The sequence below is a fragment of the Musca domestica genome, unplaced genomic scaffold (genome assembly GCF_030504385.1).
Source record: "Musca domestica strain aabys unplaced genomic scaffold, Musca_domestica.polishedcontigs.V.1.1 69, whole genome shotgun sequence".
Classification (NCBI taxonomy): domain Eukaryota; kingdom Metazoa; phylum Arthropoda; class Insecta; order Diptera; family Muscidae; genus Musca; species Musca domestica.
Window position 1 is genome coordinate 364145 of NW_026712380.1, and position 23821 is coordinate 387965.

At 33.8% G+C, this 23821-nt stretch overlaps 1 protein-coding gene across 2 annotated transcripts in view; it reads right to left on the bottom strand.

Moving 5' to 3' along the window:
- The window catches only part of LOC131805970 (MAP kinase-activating death domain protein-like), a 145298-nt gene that overhangs the window by 16192 nt on the left and 105285 nt on the right, over positions 1-23821 (bottom strand). For both annotated transcript variants that reach the window (XM_059129778.1, XM_059129779.1), the window contains exons 17-22: positions 23174-23656; positions 19741-19857; positions 19302-19559; positions 19008-19247; positions 15636-15908; positions 15397-15564 (exon numbers count right to left, since the gene is read on the bottom strand). In XM_059129778.1, the coding sequence (XP_058985761.1) occupies positions 15397-15564; positions 15636-15908; positions 19008-19247; positions 19302-19559; positions 19741-19857; positions 23174-23656 (1539 nt within the window). The remainder of the gene's footprint in view (positions 1-15396; positions 15565-15635; positions 15909-19007; positions 19248-19301; positions 19560-19740; positions 19858-23173; positions 23657-23821) is intronic.

Consider the following 23821-nt stretch of genomic DNA (forward strand, 5'->3'; position numbering starts at 1 on the left):
CATTTTTCGGTATTGCTTCCAAGGGATTCAATGTATTATTAAAGTTCCACATTCTCATACGATTTAGTCCCAGCCTCGATATAAATTTGGCATTGCCCGATATGGCGGTATTTCCATATTAGCAACGTTTGTAAGATTTCAGGTAAGAGTTTCAAAGTTTCAAATTGGCTGCAATTTTATATCTTAGGTTCTCGCTATATGGAAATCCTCTCCACAAATAATATTCAAGGCCGGCCCATGTTTTGATAGAAGCCCATAAGTCCGATTTTAAGTTTTAGTGGTCCTAGTCACATGTTCGCTCTGACGTAGCAGTAATTTCATATTTTGAAGTCTTTTAAACATTTTAGGGAAATATGTTTACTGTAGTTCGAGGTTTTTAGAATAGGCCCCATATCATGCTAGGGCAAGGTTTTATATCTAAAAATGACAAATTTTCACAATCATAACTTCAAGTGTAGCGGACCAGGGGAAAAATGTTAACGATGAAATTCGATTTTCTACGTATCGTAGCAGGTCATATATCTTATATTTTCAGACCCTATATCTGATTTCTATGATCTCTAATGTTCACCTACATTTCATTTGTAGACTTTTGTTGTTGAAAAAATCTTAAAATCAAAGTTTACTTTTTCTTGTGGTTTGGGTATCAAAATTGTCGATTTTTGCCAAAAATTTAAAAGCCGAAATTCGTCTAATGTTATCGTCTACATGTCCTTTAATAGTCCCTAATAGAAAAATACTTCCTATTTTTGACTAGTTTAATCGGTAAATGATTGCTGAGTAAAATTTTTACACAGAATTTTGAAAATCATTTTTTTAATAGAAGTAAGAAGGTCAGGTGTTTTCTCCAGGAATTATAGCCATTAAGCGTTATCGTCCTGAAAAAGAAAAGGAAATTTACAAAAAAAAATCAAAATATTTTGATAATAAATTGAGGGACGTATAAGTCTGAGGGTCTGGACTCCACGGCTCAAAATGGTTACTTTTCTGCGTTTTATTCATTTTATATGGTGAAATCGTTTCGAAGTACATTTTTGTGAACGTCATTGTTTCGTAATTCAGTATTGAGTAAAAATCTAAACTCCCATCTTACAGGTAAAAAGCGGCTTATATATGCTTCTTCCTTCTAAACGAAGGCAATTTATATTCAAGTGTTTTCATGATATTCCGTTAAATCTATTTTTTAAATAAAATTAGTTTTCTTCTTTTTTTCACAGGATTTTCCAATCACTTCAAGCTTTTTGATTTGCGGTTGCCTTTTATGCGTTACAGCTGTTCAAACGCTCATAAAGCCTTAAATACATTACATTTCTGTTCTTTTTTTTTTTTTTTTTGTAATATTGGGTCATTTATTTTTACTACAAATCTACATTTTATAATTATACAAAAGTATCTTTTGAAAATGAATATATGTGTAATAATATAATTTCAATGTTTTTTTTATTATATTTTTAGACAACAAAAATCAACTACACAAGCAAACTAAAACATAAGGTATGATTCTCATTTTGGTGTTTTTTTGGTAGTAGTTTTTAGCCATGTATTGTATTTATTGTTGGTTGTTTAGACATGTTTTTAAAAAACTTAAAATTTTAGTAGAAAACTGGAAATAAATATTTAAGTAAAGAGTATTATAAAATAAATATCCCAAGACCATAAATCGCCAAAAAGCGTTAGAAAAAAATATGACTGTAAATTTCAAATTCATAGAAAATATGGTTTGAAACTCGAAAATATCCAAAAAAAACGATTTGTTGTGTCTAAATTATGCGCTAAGGTTATATTCTGCAAAAACCAATTTCAAATCGGATTCCCAACACATTAACAGGGGCATGTCGCGCAAAATAAGTAACTATTTTTGGGCACTAAAATCGTTACATTTACAAAATTTTCTATATTAAAATATGTTTTTTATCATTTTATCTTCGGAAAACTTTAATCGAACAATTATGAAGAAAATTTGAATGTGTTTCACAATTTTCGGTGGAAAGAAGAGCGGAGTTGAAACGTCCAGGTACAAATTTCATGAACATATTCATATTTGTCGAGACCAGAGCTTCGATTTACTCGATTTTATTCGTGGGTGGAACTGTTCGAAAAGTAAGAGTTTTATTTAATGTTCCAAATATTGTTGTTACAGAGTGCATAATACGGCTGCGGAGGACAAAAATAACAAATCGGATGAACAATATATATATGGGAGTTATATCTGAACCGATTTCGATCAAATTTGGCCTACTTATTTTCAGGCCTAATTTGGTTGTATGTAAAAAATTTCATACTATTCGGACTGATATTACACGTTTGGTGCACAATAAAAGGCAAATCGGACGAAGATATATATGGGAGCTATATCAAATTTTTTACCGATTATCTCCAATCTCAATAGGGTTCGTCCTTGGGCAAAACAAATGATTTTTGTAAAATTTCATCTTAATCGGATTATAAATGCGACCTGCATTTTGTTCACAAGAATACATGGACAGACGGACGGACAGACGGACTGACATGCATAAATCAACTCAGAAAGTGATTCTATGAAGATCCTCAAAATCAACTGTGGGCCTATCTCGCTTCCTCCTCCATGTTACAAACAAATGCACAAAGACATAATACCCTACACCACATAGTTTGTCGCGGTTTATGAGCTGGTGGTATCTTCGAAGATGTTGCGAATCCTAACGTAACTGTGAATGGTGAGCGCTACAGTGAGATGATATCCACCTTTTTGACCCAAAATTCATGAACTTTACTTTTCTTGACACGTGACTTCAACAAGACACATGCCACATGCCGTGCAGCACGCGTTAAAATTGACTTATTGAGAGACGGCGAGTTAGGTGAACATTTTTTTGACCTTCAGGAGCCGTTAATTGGCCCCCTAGATCGTGCGATCTAAAGCCTTTACACTATTTATTGTGGGGCTATAAAGAAGATATAGCAGCTTCAATTATATAAATATTTCATGCATTTTTCTGAATAGTATGTGTTTTTAAACTTCTTTGTAATGGAAGGAATAAAGGCACAGAACTGCAATTTTGTCGACGTTTTCGTATATCCCCCCTATACTGGTATTAAGGTTTGGTAACCGACATATTTCAATGTAATTGTTTGAATTTTTTTTCCAAAATTTTCAAATATTTTTCAAAAGATTTTTTTATACATCAATCATATAATGGCATCACCCGATATTCGCAATTTTGGTTATTTCAGACATACTCCCAGTATTTGCGATAGCCTAAACATAAAATGCCTCACCATTTTTCAAACTTTGGAGGTTTCTGTATTAATTTCCAATTTTTCATTGGGAAAAGTTTATAAATATCCGTCAAGATAAATTTAAATTTAATTAGCAAAGACACGAACCAATGTGATTTATATATATATTCGTCGAGATAAATTTAAATTTAAGAACCAAGGTGATTTTTTCTCCGGTTCGCAAAGTGTTAATAAAGAGAGAGAGAGAGAGAGAGAGATATATTGAGAGAGAGGGAGTAGTAAACCAGAGAAAAATTAATGGTAAATGAAGTTATATTATAACTTTCATAATTTTCCCTACAAATTTCAAATTTACAATGGAATCGCTATATCTCTCTCTTTATTAACCCTTTGCGAACCGGAGAAAAAATCACCTTGGTTCTTAAATTTAAATTTATCTCGACGGATGTAGCTTATAATAAGTCTTGTATTTTCTATACCTTTTTTCTAAATTTTAAAAGTTTTTTTTTTTTCAATCACAAACGTTGTGGAGGGTTTGTCCATTGGACATTTAAAATAATTATATTGTAGTATTTGCATATTTTTCCCCAATGAACTGTCCTAAATTAAAAATCTAGGTTTAAATTAAATAGGAACGTTTTTAAAAGTAATCATATGCAATAAGGGTCTTGGGTTTTACACACAATTATATATACACACATATAAGCTAAAAAACTGAATATTCATAAAAGTAACTAAAATAATAAAAATATAAAATTGAAAGTGATGGCGTGAGATATTTTCGTGTGACATGTGTGGCGGTGGTGAGTGGTGGTGGAGGCTGTTTCATTTGGTGGTAATTGGCGAGTGGCTAATAAACTTGGTAAGAGAACTTGGTTTGGTTAGTGGTATATTTGTTGTTGTTGTTGCTGTAAAGATTTGTTTTCATTGGTGTGAGGTTGGTGTTGCAACGTTTAGCCCTAAACTTGACAAATAATCAACGCAACAACTTCGATAGAAAGACAAAGAAAAACTAAAAACAAAAAACAAATGAGGAAAATTTTGCAATTCGTATTGTTTTGGTTTTTTTTTTGTTGGTTAATAACTTAAATACAGTTACAGGAAATACGATTTTTTTTTCAAATTTTTTGGTAAAGAACAATAACTAACAGAACAATTTTTTTTTTCATTTAAGGTCAGATCAGAATGCAATAATAGTAAAAGTTGTAAAGAACTAACAAAAGTATGGAAAGAAGAGATAACTAAAAACCAAAATCAAAAGCAGAAAAGGGAAAGAAGAACTGTAATTTGTTTTCAGACCAGAAGAAACAAAAAAGCGCATTACTTTTAATTTTTTTTTTTTTGTTTTTTAGTTAAAAAGAAAACAACTACAATTTTGTTTTGTTTTTTTAGTTAAATTTTAAAGGAAAGGAAATTAACACAACTGGGGGATTTTTTTTTTTATTTTTTGGGGTTATTTATTTTTGCAAATGGGGAGGGGGAATAAATGAGGGGATTTTTTTGTTGTAATGGAACTAAATAATAACAAGTATGCTTAAACACAATTATAAATATAACAAAACTTAAGGTTGTTGTTTTTAGCTTTTTATGTAGTTTTTTTAAGATTTAATTTTTTTTCTTAACAAAATATTTTGAATTTGAATTGTAAAAATTAATACCTCAAAGTCCTTTTTTGTGGATTTGTGATGATACGATTTTTGTTTTGGTTTTGTTTTTTTCATTTTTGGTTGTGGAAATTTTCGGAGAAAAGAAGAACAGAGAAGATTTTGTTGGTTTTTTATTCATATATGTGATATATTCCAGGGATGTTGAAATTTTGAATTTTGAAAAAAAAATGAAATGTTCAAACAAGGAACAAGACGTAGAAATTAGAAGAAACCCAACCGAAGAGGTGATTAAAATTTGGACCCGGTTTTTGTTGTTGTTGTTGTGGGTTTGGTTGGCAACAATGCATCCGCACAAAATTTGTTGTTGTTTTTGTTGCAATTTAACGTTCATGGTTTGTACGAACGAAGGAACGGAACGGAAACAATGGAGAATATAAAAAAAGAATAGAATAAAACAAGAGAATAAAAATGTAATTAAAAAACAAGTTTTAGACGGATTTTGTTTCGAAATAGGCCAAAGGAAAATTAAGAAAAAAAAAATAGAAATTATTTTGAACCTCCATAAAGCTGCAAATGTAAATGAAATGGCAATAAATAAAATGAATATTTTTTTTTGAAAAAAACAAAATTAAAATCATTTTAATTAGTTTTTTTTTCAAGTTATTGTAAATAGCGAATGTACAACAAGGACCATCTCAAAAGATACCAATTTAGAAAAAAGGAACTTAAACATACTTTGTTGTTGTTGTTTGTTTGGTTTTGCAATTTTTTTTTTCTTGGAGAAAATTTTTCGAATTTGTTTTTTTTTCGTATTTTATTTTTTTTAAAAAACATTTAATTTGAAAAAAGCTGACTGTCACATTTATTTAAAAAAAAAAAAATAATAATAAAAAAAAAAAAATTTTTATATTTTTTCTTTACTGTCTGTAACTGTTGTTGGTTTTGTTGTGGCAGTAGTGTTCGGAAGGAAAAAAGAGACAAACGAACAGAAATTAAAACCAAAAGTTTTGTATATATTTTTTTCTTCAGTTTTTTTTTTTTTTTTTGTATTGAACATTTAATAAAATAAACGTAAACTATTTTTTATTTCGTTGAAAAAAAATCAAATAAATTTTTTATATAGGGGAGGAAGAAAAATATGCAATTTAAGGTGTTTACAAAAAAAATTTTTTGTATTTTGAAAATTTAAAAGAGCAAAAGAGAGAATAAATATTTTTGTTTTTCTTTTTTTTTAGAGGAGGAAAATTTAAATATATTTACAAAAGATCAAAATGAAGAGAGAGACACTGTATATCAAAAGTTAAAAGTTAAAATGATGGTGTTCTTAAATAAATAAATTAAAATTTGCAAAAATTAAATTAAAAAAAATAACTAATTTAAAAAAAATACTGAACACATTTAGAGGCATATTAAATATTTATTGGAAATTTGTTTTTCATTTTTAACGTAAATGTTTTAAAATATAAATAAATCTGACTCAGATGAACCCTATAACTAAAAGTCCCGACATTATTGTTGTTTTGATGAAGTTATAGGCAAATACATTAGGATCCCCACACAAAAGTCCAATTTTTAATAGACACCTACAATTCGAACATAGTAAGGTAGAGACGAAAATGCCGAAAATTTGTTTCAGCGAAAAATAAAGCAACGGATTTTAACGAATTTGGGATGACCTAAAAATATCACCAAAACGAAGGCGACGTAATTTGCTTCACATTAACTTTTTATTTGCCTCTGGAGATGAGATTTTTTCAAAATTGTATATTCTGAAAGGATCGTAGTCAGAATTAAGAAAAAGAAAATGTATGAGGATCTGGAAAATTCTCCGAGTATCCTCATTGAAAGCATATAATTTTCTTTTCATAGAAATCAAGAAAATGCTCTTCTCCGTCCCAAAAAAAGAGAGTAGTTTTATATGCTTTCAATGAGAATACTCGGATAATTTTCCAGATCCTCATAGATTTTCTCTTTTTTCATTGTGACTACTGTGAGAAGACCTTTCGGTCTTTGGGGGAGAATTGCTGTTCATTTATACGACGACCAAATTGATTTTCCACGAAGGCTTTCTTTTAGAAGATATTTTGGTATTTAATGGGAAAACCCACAGGTTTTCTATTAATCCCGAGGTTTTTAGTATTTGAAGAATTGAGATTCGGCTACTCAATAACAAGATTTTGGGCTCCTGAAAACTGGAGAACTTTTCTTCCACCAAAGGAACTTTAACAAATGTTCTTTCATGCAATGACATCCAGGTCTTTCCCAATAAGACCATTTGCATTTTGTAAGGACTGTACAGTTCTTCTATGAGAAAGCATCCATTATGCTGAAAAGGCTCGAGTATATGATTGAGTATATGATGAAACCCCAGATGTTCTATGTAGAAAATATCCTGACCTTTTATGAAAGTCTTCCAGAAGAAAACCTTCAGGTTATCTTCTATGAAAATATTTTTGGTCTTCTTGAGGAGATTTTCAATTCTTCTAACTAAGACATTCTGGTCTGCCAAAGAAAGATATTCAAGAAAAGATTATTATTTCCGGTCTTCGGAGAGAAGATGTTTCGGACTTTGGAAAGAAGACCTCCTGATATTCTAAGAGAAATCTTTCTGGTTCTAAGAGGAGATCTTCTGATCATCTAAGAGTAAATCTTCTTGTCTGCAGGAGAAAATGTTCTGGCATTTTAAGAGAACAACTCTTTGTAGTATAGGAGAAGGCCTTCTGGTCTTCGCAGAAAGATTTCTGATCTTATTAGAAAAGATCTTCAGGCGTTCTAAGAAAAGAGTTTCCCGTTCTCTCAAATAAGACTTTCTGATGTTCGAAAAGAATATATTTTCTAAGGGTAGACTCTCTCGTCTAAGAGAAAATAGTCTAGTCTTCCATGAAAATGAGTTATGATCTTCTAAGAGGAGATATTCTGTTTTTCTAAGGGAGGACTTATGAGTTATGATCTTCTATAAGGAGATATTCGGTTTTTCTAAGGGAGAAATTTCTGATGTTTAAAGATAGGACTTCTTCTAAGAAAAGAACTTCGACGCTTCTTCTATAAGAAAAGCATCGATTTTCTATGAGAAGAGCATCGACTCTTCTAATGAAAAGAGCTGCGACATTACTATGAGAAGATGAGAACAGTTTCAACTCTTCTTCTCTGATTTCGATTTTTCGATGAGAGGAGTTAGGGTAGGGCTTTGACTCTTCTGTGAGGAGACGAGTTTCGACTCTTCTTCGACTATAGTTTCGACATTCGTGACTTCTCAGAAGAGACTTTCTAGTCTTTGGGTTTCTGTGAAAAGACTTTAAGCTCTTCTAAGAGAAGAGCTGTGAGAAAAGATTAGCCTCTCCTGTGAAAAAGGCTTCAACGCGTCTGTGAGAAGAGCTTCGATTTTTCTTCTCTGAAAAAGGTTTCGACTCTGCTGTGAAAAGAGCTTAGAATTATTTTTTATGAGAACAGCTCCTCCTGCTCTTCTGCAAGTAGTGCTTTTACTCTTCTCTGAGAAGAGTTTAGACTTTTTCTATGAGAAGAGTTTCGATTCTACTGTGAAGAGAGCTTCGACTTTTTTGCAAGAAGTATTTCGGCAGTTTTATGAGAAGAATTTACATGAGATTATTGACTTTTCTCGACTTTGTTGCGAGAAGATATTTCACTCTTCTATAAAAAGAGACTCGACACTTCTGTGAGAAGAATTTTGACTCACATTTAGGGAAACCTTGTGCTCTTCTATGGGATGATTTTGCAGTCGTCCAAGAGAAGACCTTCTGTGTGGTTCTAAGAGAAGACCTCTTGCTCCGGGCTTATGGTCTTTTGAGGGAAGATCTGATGGTCATCTAAGGGAATTATCTTTTGGTATTACGAAAGAAGACTTCCTTGTGCCCGGTTCTACAAGAAGATCTTGTGCTCTGGGTCTATGATAATTTGAGAAAAGATCTGATAGTCATCTAAGGGATTACCTTTTGGTATTATAAGAGAAGACTTTTATGAGAAGACCTTTTACCCTTCTGTGAGAGGACCCTTGTGTGTTTTAAGAGAAGACATCTGTCTATTAAAAGTAAAAGAGACCGGACGCTGCTCTTTTTTTCTCTAATATACTTTAGTCTTTTTTGAGAAGATCTGTTCTGTTATGAGACGATCTTTTACACCTCTATATTAGGATATCTCTTGGTAATCCACCTGTAGACGTTATTATATGATATGAAATTGTGATCTTCTGTAAGATGTCAATTTTTTAAAGACTATATTATTTGAAACCTTCATGCCTTCTGCGATAAGACCTCCAAATCACCGGTGAGAAATCTTAAAAAAAATGTTTGTGTGATTATCTAGTTTCCGTCCATAATAACATATATGGGCAAAATAATTAGAGAGACATTTTTAAGAGAATTTAAAAAAAAAAAACTTTCTTGCGTTGAATGTTTATTTATTTAATAATTTTTAAATTAGCTAAAAAAAAATATTTTATACAAAAGTTGTTGAAAATTATTCGTATATGTCGGATTATTGATGTTTCACTCATAACAGAACAATAATATGAACATTTTTTCTTCAGTGAGAACACTACATTGACTCCAAGGATAATGCTTGATGCACTTTTGAGAAATGCTAATGTTCTTCTCTAAAAACATCTCATTATATTCCTCTCTTCTTTAGGATATTTTATGCAAAGATATTTTTGAAGTCGTCTTGGGAATGATCGTACTCCTTATTGCGTAAAAATTACATTGTATACATTCTGATATGGGACTATTGGACTGTGTTCAAAGAGAACTAAACTTTCAGGACTTTTACAACTAAAATGCAACCTACACCCTAAAATTCATATTGTGTTGGAAATAAGGCCTTCCAGAGTTTGTAAAAACATATGTGGATTAGGGATTCTGATATTCCATACAAATACAATTTTAAGTGAGGAAGTTGAAGAGTGATATACTCTGCTCTACTATAAGCAGAACATCGTTTCCTCTTTAAAGAAAAGAGAACGTCCTTAAATTTTGCATGATTCAATATTTCAGACCAAGGTTTACTCCGATGTTCTCTAAAAACGCAGTAGGCCACGAATGCTTTGTGCTTCCTTATAAATAGAGGGTCTAATTTTTAAATTGAGTTCTACTACGGATTTTCGTAAAATAAGATTTGGGACTTGAAAAGGCCAATATTTATGGATTTTTGTGTGGTTCATTGATGCCTGCCTATAAACCTCTTCATAATAATATAACATAAATGACCTTTCTGAAGACCTAGGAAATTCTAACTGTAGTTAATTCTGCTTTATACCACTCATCACCTACACAGGTTTTCATTTTGAATGAGAATTGAATTTTAAAATTAAAAAAAAAAACAATTATACCGAAGAAAAATACAGCGAAAATGTACAAAAAGGAAATGAACAAAAAATTTAAAGCATTATTCCGTTTAATTGATTCTTATGTAGAATATTTTTGAAACACGTTTTTTTTTTTTGGCAAAAGTTTTACATCGTATAGAAAATATTAAACAAAGAAAAAAACATAAAAAGCTTAAGAAAAGTGTGAATAAAATCATCGATAACGTTAAATTGTTATTTTTATTTGTTGTATTTCTTTTTGTTTTTCTTCTTAAGAATTTCGTTTGTTTTTTACTTTTGTTTTTTTTTCAACACAATTATTTAAAAAAATGTTTTTGATAAATTAATTATAAGAAGAAGAATTGAAAAAAAAATGCATTTTTAGCATTCAGTACATTCACTAGCAGCATATTTTTGTTGGTTGGTTTTGTTGTTGTAATTTTTTTTTTTGTGTAAAAAATTATTTTCGTTGGTGAGTTAAAATTCTTTGTACTTTTTTGTTTTGGATTTGTAAAAGGCAAAAATGTGAAAATAAATGTTTAAAAATGGCGATGTCTTTATGATATGAAAATGTATATGTAGGATTTTTATATGCATGTTTTGTATTTGAGTGTGTGTGTGTGTGTATGATATGTCTATAGTTGTTTCGAAGCTAAATATGTTTTTTTTTAGATGCGTGATTTATGGTGACATTATAAAAATATGGCTATGTTGGTATGCTTTTTGTGAGACTAATGAAAAATGTATATTTAATAAAAAAAATTGCATAAATATGATTTGAAAAAAAAGGTTAAAAAAATGCATGAATCTTGAGAGGTTTAACTGATGCAAGCCCCGCGAAAACCACATTTCTAGTAATTTTAGATAAATACCTATCGTTAAGTAGCATATCTATTTATATGTTATGATGATTCACATTGTTGACCCTCTATGGAATAGGTTACGAAGGAATGAGCCAATATTGTCCATTTCGTGTCGGAACTAAATAAATATTGCGACGTAGCAGGTTTGGACTATATGGACTAATTCCTTAACTTTTTTGAGATATGTGATAATTTTTAGAAAATGTTAAAATGTGCGTGAGGAACGAAATAAATTTGACCGAAGTATTTCATTACAGATAAAAAAAAATACAGATAAAAATATTGGTTTGGGCAAAATAGAAAGGAAATCGAACGTTCACAATAGGTCTTGTGTTAGCAAAAATGTTTGTATATGTGAAATTTGAAGAGATTTCGATGCTTATTTCGCTTTTTTTTTTTGTTTTTTTTTTTTTTTAAATCTTGAACCCTATGTGGGGGAGGTACCAGAAGAAGTGGTGCGATCTTATGTCGATAGAAATATTGAGATGTGAGATCCAATGTTAATTTCAAATTCAAAATTTTGACCTTTGGTGGAGGAGATACCAGAAGGAGTGGACCGATATATTACATCTTCACAGCAGATCTTATGTTCGTGTGTGAAATATGAAGATAACCTGATGCTTATTTCGGGTTGTATGACCTTCATGGTTATTCAATATTTTGACCCCTTGCAGGGGAGGTACTAGAAGGAATGGTCCGATCCCTAACTTTTTTATAACATATCCTGTGTTGATAGAAATATTCAGATGTACCAAGTCTTGAATGGAATAGGATGTTAATTTCGCTTGTTAAGAGCTTCATGGATATTCAAAATGTTGATCCTTTGTGTGAGAGGTACCAGAAGAAGTGGACCGATATATCCCATCTTCACAACAGATCTTGTGTTAATAGAAATAATGGGATGTATGAAATATAAAGGGAACCTGATGCTTATTTCGCGTTGTATGGCCTTCATGGTTATTCAAAATGTTTACCCTTTGCAGGGGAGGTACCGGAAGGAATGGTCCGATCTCCTCTACCGTTTTTATTACAGATCCTGTGTTGATAGAAATATTCAGATGTGCCAAGTCTGAATAGAATTGGATGTTAATTTCGCATTTCATGAGCTGTATGGATATTCAAAATTTCGACTTTTTGTGGGGGAGGTACCAGAATGAGTGGACCGATATGTTCCATCTATGTTCCAGTTCGTAAGTTTATAAAAAATATTGGGATGTGTGAAATCTGAAGACAATCGGACTCTTACATCACATTTTATAAGAGTTATAATTACTCAAAATGTTGAACCTTTGTGGGGGAGGTACTTGATGGAGTGCACCGAAATTATCCATTTTTGCACCTGATTGAGAATTCAGGCAAATATTAGGATTTGCAATGTTGGAGCAAAATCGGATAATTGTATTGTTTGTATTTTTTTTTTTTTTTTTTTTTTTTGAAATTTCGACCTTTTGTGGGGGAGGTACCAAAAGGAGTGTACCTATATATTTCATCTTAGCACCAGACCTTGGGTTAATACTAGAAGGAGGAAACATACAGACTGACAGACTGTCCTGAAACGGATTTGGTTCAGAGAGACCTAGGGTCTAAAACCGTTATTTCGATAAGGCACGTTTTGGCCGTGTCAAATGATATATACCCTCTCTTGCCATATGACAGAGGGTCAATAAATAGTGAAATAACTGAATGACTAACAGATCTGGAATCAATGCCCAGATAAAAAGGCTGAAATAAGAATTTTAAAATTTTGCACAAGGGTTAGTCTTTGTGGGTCAGCCTTTGGGTTCTGGCAAATCGTAATAAAGGTTCAGGTTGGTGATAAAAAGGTAATTTTGAAAATGTGTACTACACGAGCACGAAAAGTACTAATTAGTACTATATTTGGTGCAAATTGGTATTGGCTGAAACTTGACATTAGGGTCGCTGTTCATGTGTAGCCTGGACATATGGAGAAGATTTCGGAAATCTGTACTATAATTGTACTAGTACAATTGTAAAAAAATTGTAAAAGTACTAAATAGTACTTATTTGGATATTGAGTGAAGGGATAGATACAAAATTGTGGAATTTGATGTTTAGGCTAGTGAAGGTATCTGAGATTGTCCTTTATTTGTAAGAAAAGTACTAAATTATCTGTAATTGTGTGATATAGAGTTGGTTTTGGAAATGTATACTGTAATTGTACGAAAAGTACTAAATAGTACCAAACGTGGTTATTGGGGGAAAGGTGGAAGCTGGAATCCAGAAATTTGATATGGATGTCACTGTTGGTGTCTGTGGTTGAGAGAAGGAGCTGGTTTTGAATATGTCTACCATAATTGTACTAAATGGTACTAATTTTGGTAATGGGTAAAATTCCAGAACTGAATATTAAGATCACTGTTGGTACCTGAGTTTGAGCTATGAAGATTGTTCTGAAAATTCGTACTTTGTACTAAATGTTACTAAATTTGGTATTAGGTGAGGGGGTAGAGTTACAATTCTGAAATTTGATATTTAGATTACTGATTGTCTGATTACTGATTGCCTGTGTTTGAGATTCGGCGATGGTATTTGTGCGAAAAGTACTAACTTGTAATAAATTTGGTATTAGTTGAGTTGATAGGCCTGAAATTCTAAAATTTGATATTGAGGTCTCTGTCGGTATCTGGAATTGAGATATGGAGGTGATTTTGAAAATTCGTCCCATATTTGTACGAAAAGTACTACATGGTACTAAATTGGGTATTGGGCAAAGAAATAAGCATATAATCCTCAAATTTGATATTGATTTTGATATCTAGAATTGAGATATGTAGGTGGTTTTGGAAATAAGTACTATAATTGTACTAAAAGTGCCAAATGGCACAAATTTTTATACCTGGAATCCCGAAATGTTACATTGTGGTCTCTGTTGGTATCTGAAACTGTGATATGAAGATAGTTTTAGAAATAGGTACTATAATTGACGTTGAAATATTTTTGGACAGAAAAATCTCCCGAAATCTTTATAGGTATGTCAGACCATAATAGGGTGCTGCAGTTGGAGTTCTGAGCAACTAAAGAGTCTCGAAACTGGTTCAACTACTGCAAACATCCCAATGTCCAAATTGTTAGTGCGTTTCGTGGATATAAAAAAATCTGTTTTCAAGACCTTCCTAAGGACTTCTAGAGCTAAGACAAACGTGGATTTTTAAATACTATTTTCCAAGGACTTTCAAAACCTAATACCTAGATTTTTTAAATTCTGCTTTCCAGGGGCTTTCAGAGCTGTTTTTTTTAATAGTATTTTGCAAGGGCTTTCAGAGCTATAAACGTGGACTTTTTAAATGCTATTTTCCAAGGACTTTTAGAGCTTGTTTCTCAGGAATCTTTAAGACTATAAACGTGTATTTTTTTATTCTATTCCCCAAGGACTTTCAGAGCAAGTTTCTCAAAGATCTTCCAGACTTCAAACATGGATTTTAAATAATATTTTCATGGATCCTCAAAACTTTTCTTGTGGATTTTGAATGCTATTTTCCAAGAACTTTCAGAGCCATAAACGGAGTTTTTTAAATATTATTTTTTCAAGAATTGCGGAGCGGATTTTTAAATATATATATTTTTTTTCTAGAATTGTCTGGACTTCAATTTAAAAAAAAAAAACTATTTTACACGAATCCTGGAAACGAAAGCCGAATTGAAAACTACACCAGTTAAACCTCCAAATCATGAATTAACCAAAAAAAGTTAATTGCAATGTTTTGAATGAATGTAAGAAAAAAAAACCAAGAATATATTAAAAGGATGAAAGTGACAACAAAACGTTTATACGAATACATAAGAATTGGAAGAAAAAAGTTGAGAAGGTCCTTGCTTTGTCATTAACAATTGAAACACATTTTCCAACGGAGAAAATGTGTAATTTAAAACAAAAGGAAAATTAATAGAATTATCTGTTGTAACAATTAACTAATAACGAAAAAACATAAAAATCAATATTAAGGACATTTTAATTTAAATGAAAAACACGAGATATGTAGTTTTTTTTTACAAAATTCATTAGACATGATTATTTTTTTAAATAAAAGAAGGAAATAAAAAAACCGAAAGAAAATCAAAATAAAAATAGAAAACACAAAATTCACCTTCCCATTTAGGACGAGAACGGACAACGTTCATTAATATGAAATATTGATATTTTTTGGATTTTTTTTTCAAATCGGTTTACAAAGAAAGACAAAAAATATTTCATATTTTGTTTGGTTGTTGTTTTTTTTTTGGTTTTGATAATTGTTACAAGAAAAGGAATTAACTTAGGAAAATAGACTTGATTTGATTTCATAAATACAGAAAAATACAAAAGCAAATATGGAAGTAAAAAAATTGTTTGGAAAAATCACATGAGGAGGACACTTAGGTCGCGACTTACCTTGCTGTTGGCAAATAACAAACCAACACCTTCAAGGCACACTTGTAACAGGCCACCCTCGCCCGTATTCATATCCTGGACGGGGAACTCGCCGCCCAGCTCGGGAACATTGGTGGGTGTACCACCGCGTTCCATGGCTTCTTTGATGCAGTTGTACAGTTCTTTGCACTGGGGAATAAAATATTAAAAATAATTTAATTTTCGTTTTCGAATAATTTCTGGAAATTGTAACTGCCCACCTTCCGTGTATAGTATTTGTGCAGCTGTGTCTGCCCCCCGTTACGTCTCCACAAACATAGAAGTTTTGTCTTTGGCGAATAGGTCATATTCACCAAACGTTCATACCACCATCGTTCCACAATGGTACCATCTACGGATCTCAAAACCAGACCATCGTCTCGCACTTCCATGAAACGTAAAGGACCCGAGGCATCCACACCCTGATGTACGGTGAAACTTTGTCGATGTAATAATCTCGATCCCAGAGGTTTTAAATCGATGTCGTTGCCATTCTGAAAACAAATAAGAAATTCAAAAATATTAAATTTTTTATGCTTTTTTCAATGATTTTCAGACCAATAAACGTGGATTTTTAATATTTTTTCTAAGGATCTTCAGAGCATTATACGTGGACTTATAAATATTATTTTTTCAAGGACCTTTAGGAGTTATAGACATGGAATTTGAAATATGTTTTCTTCAAGGACCGTAGGAGCTATAATCGAGGATTCTTAAATACTATTTTTCCAAGGAATTTCAGAAAGAGTCTTTCAAAAATCTTCAGGACTATAAACGTGGACTTTTAAGTGTTATTTTCCAAGGACTTTCAGAGGTAGTTTCTTCTCAAGGATCTTCCAGAATTAAAACGTGGATTTTTAAATTATATTTTTGAAGGACTTTCAGAACTATTTTTCAAGGACCTTTAAAGCTATACACGTGGATTTTTAAATGCTACTTTCCAAGAACTTTCAGAGCTAATCTTTCAAGGATTTTCAAGACTATAAATGTGGATTTTTAAATGGTATTTTACAAGGATTTTCAGAACTAGTCCTTCAAGTATCTTCAGGGCTATAAGCGTGGACTTTAAATTCTATTTTCCAAGGACTTTCAAATCTAGTCTTCAAGGATCTTCAGAACAATAAATGTGGACTTTTAAATGCTATTTTCCAAGGACTTCCGGAACTAGTCCTTCAATGATCTTTAGGGCTATAAACGTGGACTTTTAAATGCTATTTTCCAAGGACTTCCAGAACTAGTCCTTCAATGATCTTTAGGGCTATAAACGTGGACTTTTAAATGCTATCTTCCAAGGAATTCCGGAACTAGTCCTTCAATGATCTTTAGGGCTATAAACGTGGACTTTTAAATGCTATCTTCCAAGGAATTCCGGAACTAGTCCTTCAATGATCTTTAGGGCTATAAACGTGGACTTTTAAATGCTATCTTCCAAGGAATTCCGGAACTAGTCCTTCAATGATCTTTAGGGCTATAAACGTGGACTTTTAAATGCTATCTTCCAAGGAATTCCGGAACTAGTCCTTCAATGATCTTTAGGGCTATAAACGTGGACTTTTAAATGCTATTTTCCAAGGACTTTCAGTCAGATCAGATATAGTCATCAAGGATCTTCAGAACAAAAATCTGGATTTTTTCCAAGGACTTTTAGTCCTATTAACGTGGATTTTTAAATTTATCTTTTCGAGGACTTCCAGAGCTAGTCTTTCAAGAATTTCCATGACTATAAACGTAGAATTTTGAAAGCTTTCTGCCGAGGACTTTCATAGCTAGTTTCTCCAGGATCTCCCAGATTTTAAACTTGGAATTTTAAATGTTTTTTTCCGACGACTTTCATGGCTAGTTTCTCCAGGATCTCCCAGACTTTAAACTTGGATTTTTAAATGCTATTTTCCAAGGACTTTCAGGGCTATAAGGTGAACTTTTTAAATTCTATTTTCCAAGAAAATTTAGAGCTAGTTTCTCAGGGATCTTTAAGACGATAGTCGTGTATTTTCATATTCTATTCCCCAGAGACTTTCAGAGCTTAATGTTAATTATTCATGGATCCTCATCCTTTCTTGTGAATTTTTAATGCTATTTTCTAAGGACTTTCAGAGCTATAAACGGGGATTTTTAAATATTATTTTTTCAAGGACATTCAGAGTTTTTAAATATAAATTTTTCCATCCCAAAAGTGCCTATAAACGTGGATTTTTAAACCTCATTTATCCAAACACTTTCAAAGCTATAAACAACGATTTTTAGGGTTTCAGCTAATCCTTCACACAATACCAGAATTAGTAGTTGTCTAACTCTCACCTCAAATTTCAGATTTCCAGCTCATCTCCTTACCCAAATACCAAACTTAATGTTAATTATACTTTTCGTACATTTTAGTACATATTTCCAAATTCCTCGTTTATATATATAAACCAAACCGCACAAAAGTACATATTTTCAAAATCACCTTCAAATCTCTACCCTACACACTAACAGTGATCCTAATGTCAAATTTCAGATTTCAAGCTGTATCCCTTCTCGCAATACCAAATTTAGTACCATTCAGTACCTTTCGTGCACATAAGTACAAATTTCGAAAACTACCGCCATATCCCAATCCTATACTCTGACAGTAATCTTATTTCCTATTGTTTCACGCAAATTCAATTTGTACCAAATTTAGTACCATCAAGTACACATAAGTTCAAATTTCCACAAGTACCAAGAGAAATCGTATTTCCCAATTTCAGGATTCCAACTCTAACTACTGTTCGCAATTTTGTACCATTTAGTATATATAAGTACAAATTTTCAAAACTACCTCTATATCCCAATCCTACACTTCCATAGTAAACTTATTTTCAAATTTATCCTGAAATATCCAGCTCCCAAATTTAAATTGTACCAAATTTAGTACCATTTAGTACACATAATTACGAATTACCAAAACTTCCTACATACCCCTATCATACAATGCAAGAGTAATCTTATTTCCAAACTTCAGCATTCCAGCACTATTAGTTCACCCACATCAAAATTGTATCAAATTCAGTACCATTTAGTACTTTTCGTGCACATAAGTACACATTTTGAAAACGGTCTCCATTTACTAGTCATACACTCCGACAGTAATGCTAATTTTAAATTTCAGGATTCCATATCCATCCGTTCCTCCAAATTCAAATTGTACTAAATTTAGTACGGTTTGGTACTTTTCGTGTACATGTGTGCACACCTCCAAAACTACTTCCTTACATCGACCCTACTATTCAACCTTGATTCTCATTCCAAATTTCAAGTTTTTAGCTCTAACAGTTCACATGATACGAAATGGTACCAAATTTAGTACATTTAAGTACTTTTAGTACATATAAAGTGTGAATTTCCAAAAAAACCTTAAGTGTTCCAGTTCGTTCGTCGAATAAAAGGGCACAATATTTAGTAATTTTTAATATTTTTCGTACCGTTCTGGTATGAATTACCAAAAACCCAGCCTTATCTGACACCTTCGGACTAAGAGTGACGTTTTGTCTGGGAGTTGATGAGTCACTCAGTCACTCACTCATTTTTTACTCTTTTATGGATTATTCCTCAAAAGGGCATCTGTGACTTACCAAATTATTAATTTGATCCACAACATTATGGACTTCCTGAGCATAGACCAAGCCAATATGGGATTTACCCAATAGTCTACGAATTTTTCGGCGTATCTCTTCCTTATTCACATTCAACATGACCAATATTGCTGTCAAATTATAGAGCATCGTTGACAACAGACGATCTTCATCGTGTTCCAAACGTTTGCGCTCCGAATCACTAAGGGCCTTATAACGCTCCATCATTTCAATGGGACCCTGCAACAAAAATTACATTTTTTATCTTGAATATATTGGTGATTCTTCTCTTACCTGATCCATTCCAATCATATCACGCTCCTGGCTGACCGCATCCAAAAATGCATCTTCCCAAAACTGCATTTGATTCCATAGATTTGAACGATCCTTACCCAGCAGACCTTCAAACAAATACACTCGCGGACTATCGGGCGATGGCGATGAAGAGGTATTAATCAAATGACCACCCGTGTAACGGAAACCCGCACTGAGCGTCGATTTGCCAGTCCACATATTGCCTGAACTACGTTTCGAATCCTTCGAAGTTGTGGTCTAAAAATAAGTTACAAATAAATCATAGATTTTCCAATACCAGACACTAGAAAAACAACAAGGAGGACCACCGGCCTTCCATATTCAAATTGTGGGTGCAGAATCCAATGGCAAACACCTCAAGGGGGCCTCTCTCTCTGTCTTTCAAAAATCATTCTCTCGAGTTCTTCGTTTTACTTACATTTTCGTATTCGGTATCTGAAACAGTTGAACGACAACTGGATGGCATGCGAACATTCAAACTACCCACAGGCAAGAGGTCACTGACAACTGAAAGGGCACCCGTCGAACCAGCCGCCTACGGATTTTGGAGGAAGTTGGGAAGTTGGGGTATTGAAATCGCATCATAACAGGTACAAAAAAAGCACAATTATATTCTTCTAAGCTAATGTTTTATGTTATGCGGAATAATATTTTTATTGACATCAACTTTGATTTTCGATTTTTTGTGAACCGATCTACACGATTGATTTTCTTCCTCTTGCTATTTATTGTTAGTAAGTACTTTACTACAACTATTATTATGGGTTATTGATACGAGATACAGTTTGAAATGAATATCTGCTTACAATAACATTAACGACAACAATACATTCAAATTGGATGAACTGCAAAATGTGGGGGGGGGACAGGGGGCTATGCGAGATACATGTTTATATTTACAGATGAATGATCTGGACTATTTTTTCCGACTTTTCTATGATCTATGGAAGGCAGCTGCAATTATGACTTCAAACGACGTCGGTATATGATTTTGAGAGATGAGAAGTTCAAAGAGGTACTAATGATTATTTAACCAAGTTAATCGGACAATTTTGTCATTCTCTGTAATTTTAAATGTTATTGCTGGGAGATTGTATGATTTACAGATCGAGTAAAGGTCCACTTCTGCAAAGGCTTTAAGCTCCAAGCATTGATTAGTAATTCAATTGACCGAGAAATCCTACAGATCGATTATGCAGTGAAACGTATATACTCTATAACCAGTAAGGAAAGGTCAAAAATCGGACGGGACGACTATATGCTACCCTACACCACAATGCGTATTCAGTAGTGCTCCCGTAACAAAAAGGCTATATTGGGAATTTATGTGAAGTAGATCATACCAACTAAGAAGCTTATTTAAATGCGGCTTTAGAGTAGAGACAATTTGGGAAGCATATACAACTCTCAATCGATTTCCAACAAATTTGACGGAAGCTTTTGCACCTCTAGTAGCAAATAACATTCCTGTATAATACGCGATATGACTTCGATAAGGATTATAATAAAAAAATTATTGAAACAATAGATATACCGGTCCGTGTTTCACCAAATGTAAAAATTCTGTTGAATATGAAAAAATCGATCCAACCGTAAGATCGGATGAAGATGTATATCGCAGCTATAAAAAGTGTGAACCGATTTCAATAAAATTTGACAGAGGTATTCACGAGCTGTATCTGATGTCTGGAATCAAATATCAGAGTTGTGGAGTGCATAATAAGCATGGGAGGGACTTTAACACTGAATAGGATGAAGCATATACAGGGTGAGATGAAAATACTGCAACCAACTTCGGACTGCTGTCATTTCTATGCCACTCGTCTGACAGCTGTTAAAATTATTCCAGTGACAGCTCATTATATTGTTTACAATTCTACAAAAGCATTTTGGCGAGAATTTTCCAAAAAAAAAGTTTTTCGTGATGCAATTCAAGCGTGATTGTGTGATTTCTTTATATTTGGCTGAAAAACCACAAGTGGCTATCGCTGGAGAACTCCTGCATTTAAATGTGAATAAATCTTTTGTGTCTCGTACCATTGCTCGTTACCGTGAAACTGGTAGCTTAGCCCAGCCCGACGTCAAGAAATGGTCAGAAATGGTTAGAAAAGTAAAGAAGCGTCTTGATTGAAACTCGCGACGCAGTGACCGAAAAATGGCTCGTGAGCTGAACATTTGGCAATATTCCATTCGGCAAATATTGAAAAATAAGCTCGGGATAAAGCCATTGAAATTCCAAAAAGTGCAAGAACTTACACCGCAACAGAAAGAAAATAAACTCAAAAGAGCTAAAGAGTTGCTTCGCTTGGCCCTAAATGGTAAACTGCCGAATTTGGTTTTCTCCGTTCCGATGAGAAAACTTTCGTTGTCCAGCAGTGTGTAAACAAACAAAATGATCGTGTTTACTTGCCAAAGAGGTCAGCTGTAAGTGTGTGCATCTTCGGTTGGCCTACAGAACTCAAGCTCCGGCAATGGTGCTGGTGTGAGCCGCCATAACAGCCGATGTTCGCTCTCCGCTCGTATTAATTGACCGTGGCATCAGAATAAATACCTAACATTATCGGAAAAATATTCTGGAGGGTGTATTAAGGCCTTGGGCACGCAGACCTTGGACATTCCAACAGGACTAAGCACCATCGCACTCAGCACGCGCCACCCAAGAATGGTTACAAAATGAGGTTCCTCGCTTCATTTCCAGCGCACAATGGGCACCAAAATCTCCAATTTCGGATAACAATCCGTCGGACTATTGTGTCTGGAGAATTTTGGAAAGCAAGGTTGGCAATAAAAAATACCAAAGTGTCGATCAACTCAAACAAGCGCTTCGCCGGGAATGAGCCAAAGTACCGAAGAGCAAGATTCGGGCAGCGTGTGACGGTTTCATTGACCGTTTAAAGGCCATAATTCGTGCTCGGGTTAAAGCCATTGAATTTCCAAAAAGTCAAAGAACTTACCCCGCAACAGAAATAAAATAGACTCAAAAGAGCTAAAGAGTTGCTTTGCTTGGTCGAAAGCGGTGAACTGCCGAATTTGGTTTTCTCCGATGCAAAAACATTCGTTGTCCAGCCGCTTGTAAACAAACAAACTGATCGTGTTTACTTGCTAAAGAGGTCAGCTGAAAATGTGCACCTTCGGTTGGCCACCAGAACTCAAGGGCCGGCCATGGTGATAGTGTTGGCCGCCATAACAGCCGATGGTCGCTCGCAAACATTTTGGCCGCAGACCTTGGACATTCCGACAGGACTCAGCACCATCGCACTCAGCACGCGCAACCCAAGATTGGTTACAAAATGAGGTTCCTCGCTTCATTTCCAGAGCACAATAGCTACCAAAATCTCCAAAATCGGATAACAATCCCTTAGACTATTGTGCCTGGAGTATTTTGGAAAGCAAGGTTGGCTCTAAAAACAGAGTGTGGATCACCTCAAGCAAGCGCTTCGCCGGGAATAGGCCAAAATACCGCAGAGCAACATTCGGGCAGCGTGTGACGGTTTCATTGGCCGTTTGAAGGCCATAATTCGTGCCCAAAGGTGACCAATTCGAACAAATCTAAACTTATTCTAAAATTTGATTTCCGACATTTTTTGGCTTCATTTAAAATAATTAAAAAAAAAAATGTAAAAAATATGGCGTTTGATTTTGTTGCAGTTTTTTATCTCAGCCTGTACATACCTGGAAAATTTAATTTATTGGTTATAACGTGGAAAACCTCATCGAACTTCTTATCATTTCAAAATCACAACATGTGGATACAACAACAACAACAAATTTCCATGGAATAATTTTAAGATGTGCAGCAAAATAATAAACGATACAAAAGAACAGAAAACATCTACCACACTCATACTTACATCCGAATCAAATGAGGTCAGTTTACTCAACAGCGCTGAACGCTTTTGGGCCAACATATCCTTGAACATTTCCGTTGTCGACTGGCCATCTTGGCTATCGGCTGTCGAAAGTCTTCGATTGTGTCCCATGTTACCGCCATGAATGGTCGGCCCTGAACGATCGGTGTGGGTGGAACTTTTACGTGATTCCTGAGGTGAAGCCCATTCACTGCCCAAGCCGGAGTGGGAGCCATTGGGACTTGAAGGAGAGCGTAGATTTTCACGGCTACCCATTGGACTGGTGGCATGGCTGGAGAGTAAACTCGATGACATGTCGCTGGCATCGTTCAGCTCTTTCGTCCAGTAGTGGGTGTGGGCAATTTCCATCATTTGAAAAACGGAAGCCATGCCACCCAGACCGAAATTGGCAAAGGTCACCTCAAGGCCAGAGGTGACGGCCTGTAGGCATTTCAGCATGCCCTTCCAGACGGGTTTCGAGATGCACTAAGGATGATACATTTTTTATAAAGTATTGCAATTTTCCCCCAGCAGAAATACCTATTACAAATGTGGTTACCAACCCCTTATTTTACGACGAGAACATGTCGTAGAAATCAGTAGTAATTTTTTGGCCACTAACAGTCGGTTAAATAAATGCTTATCTATCCC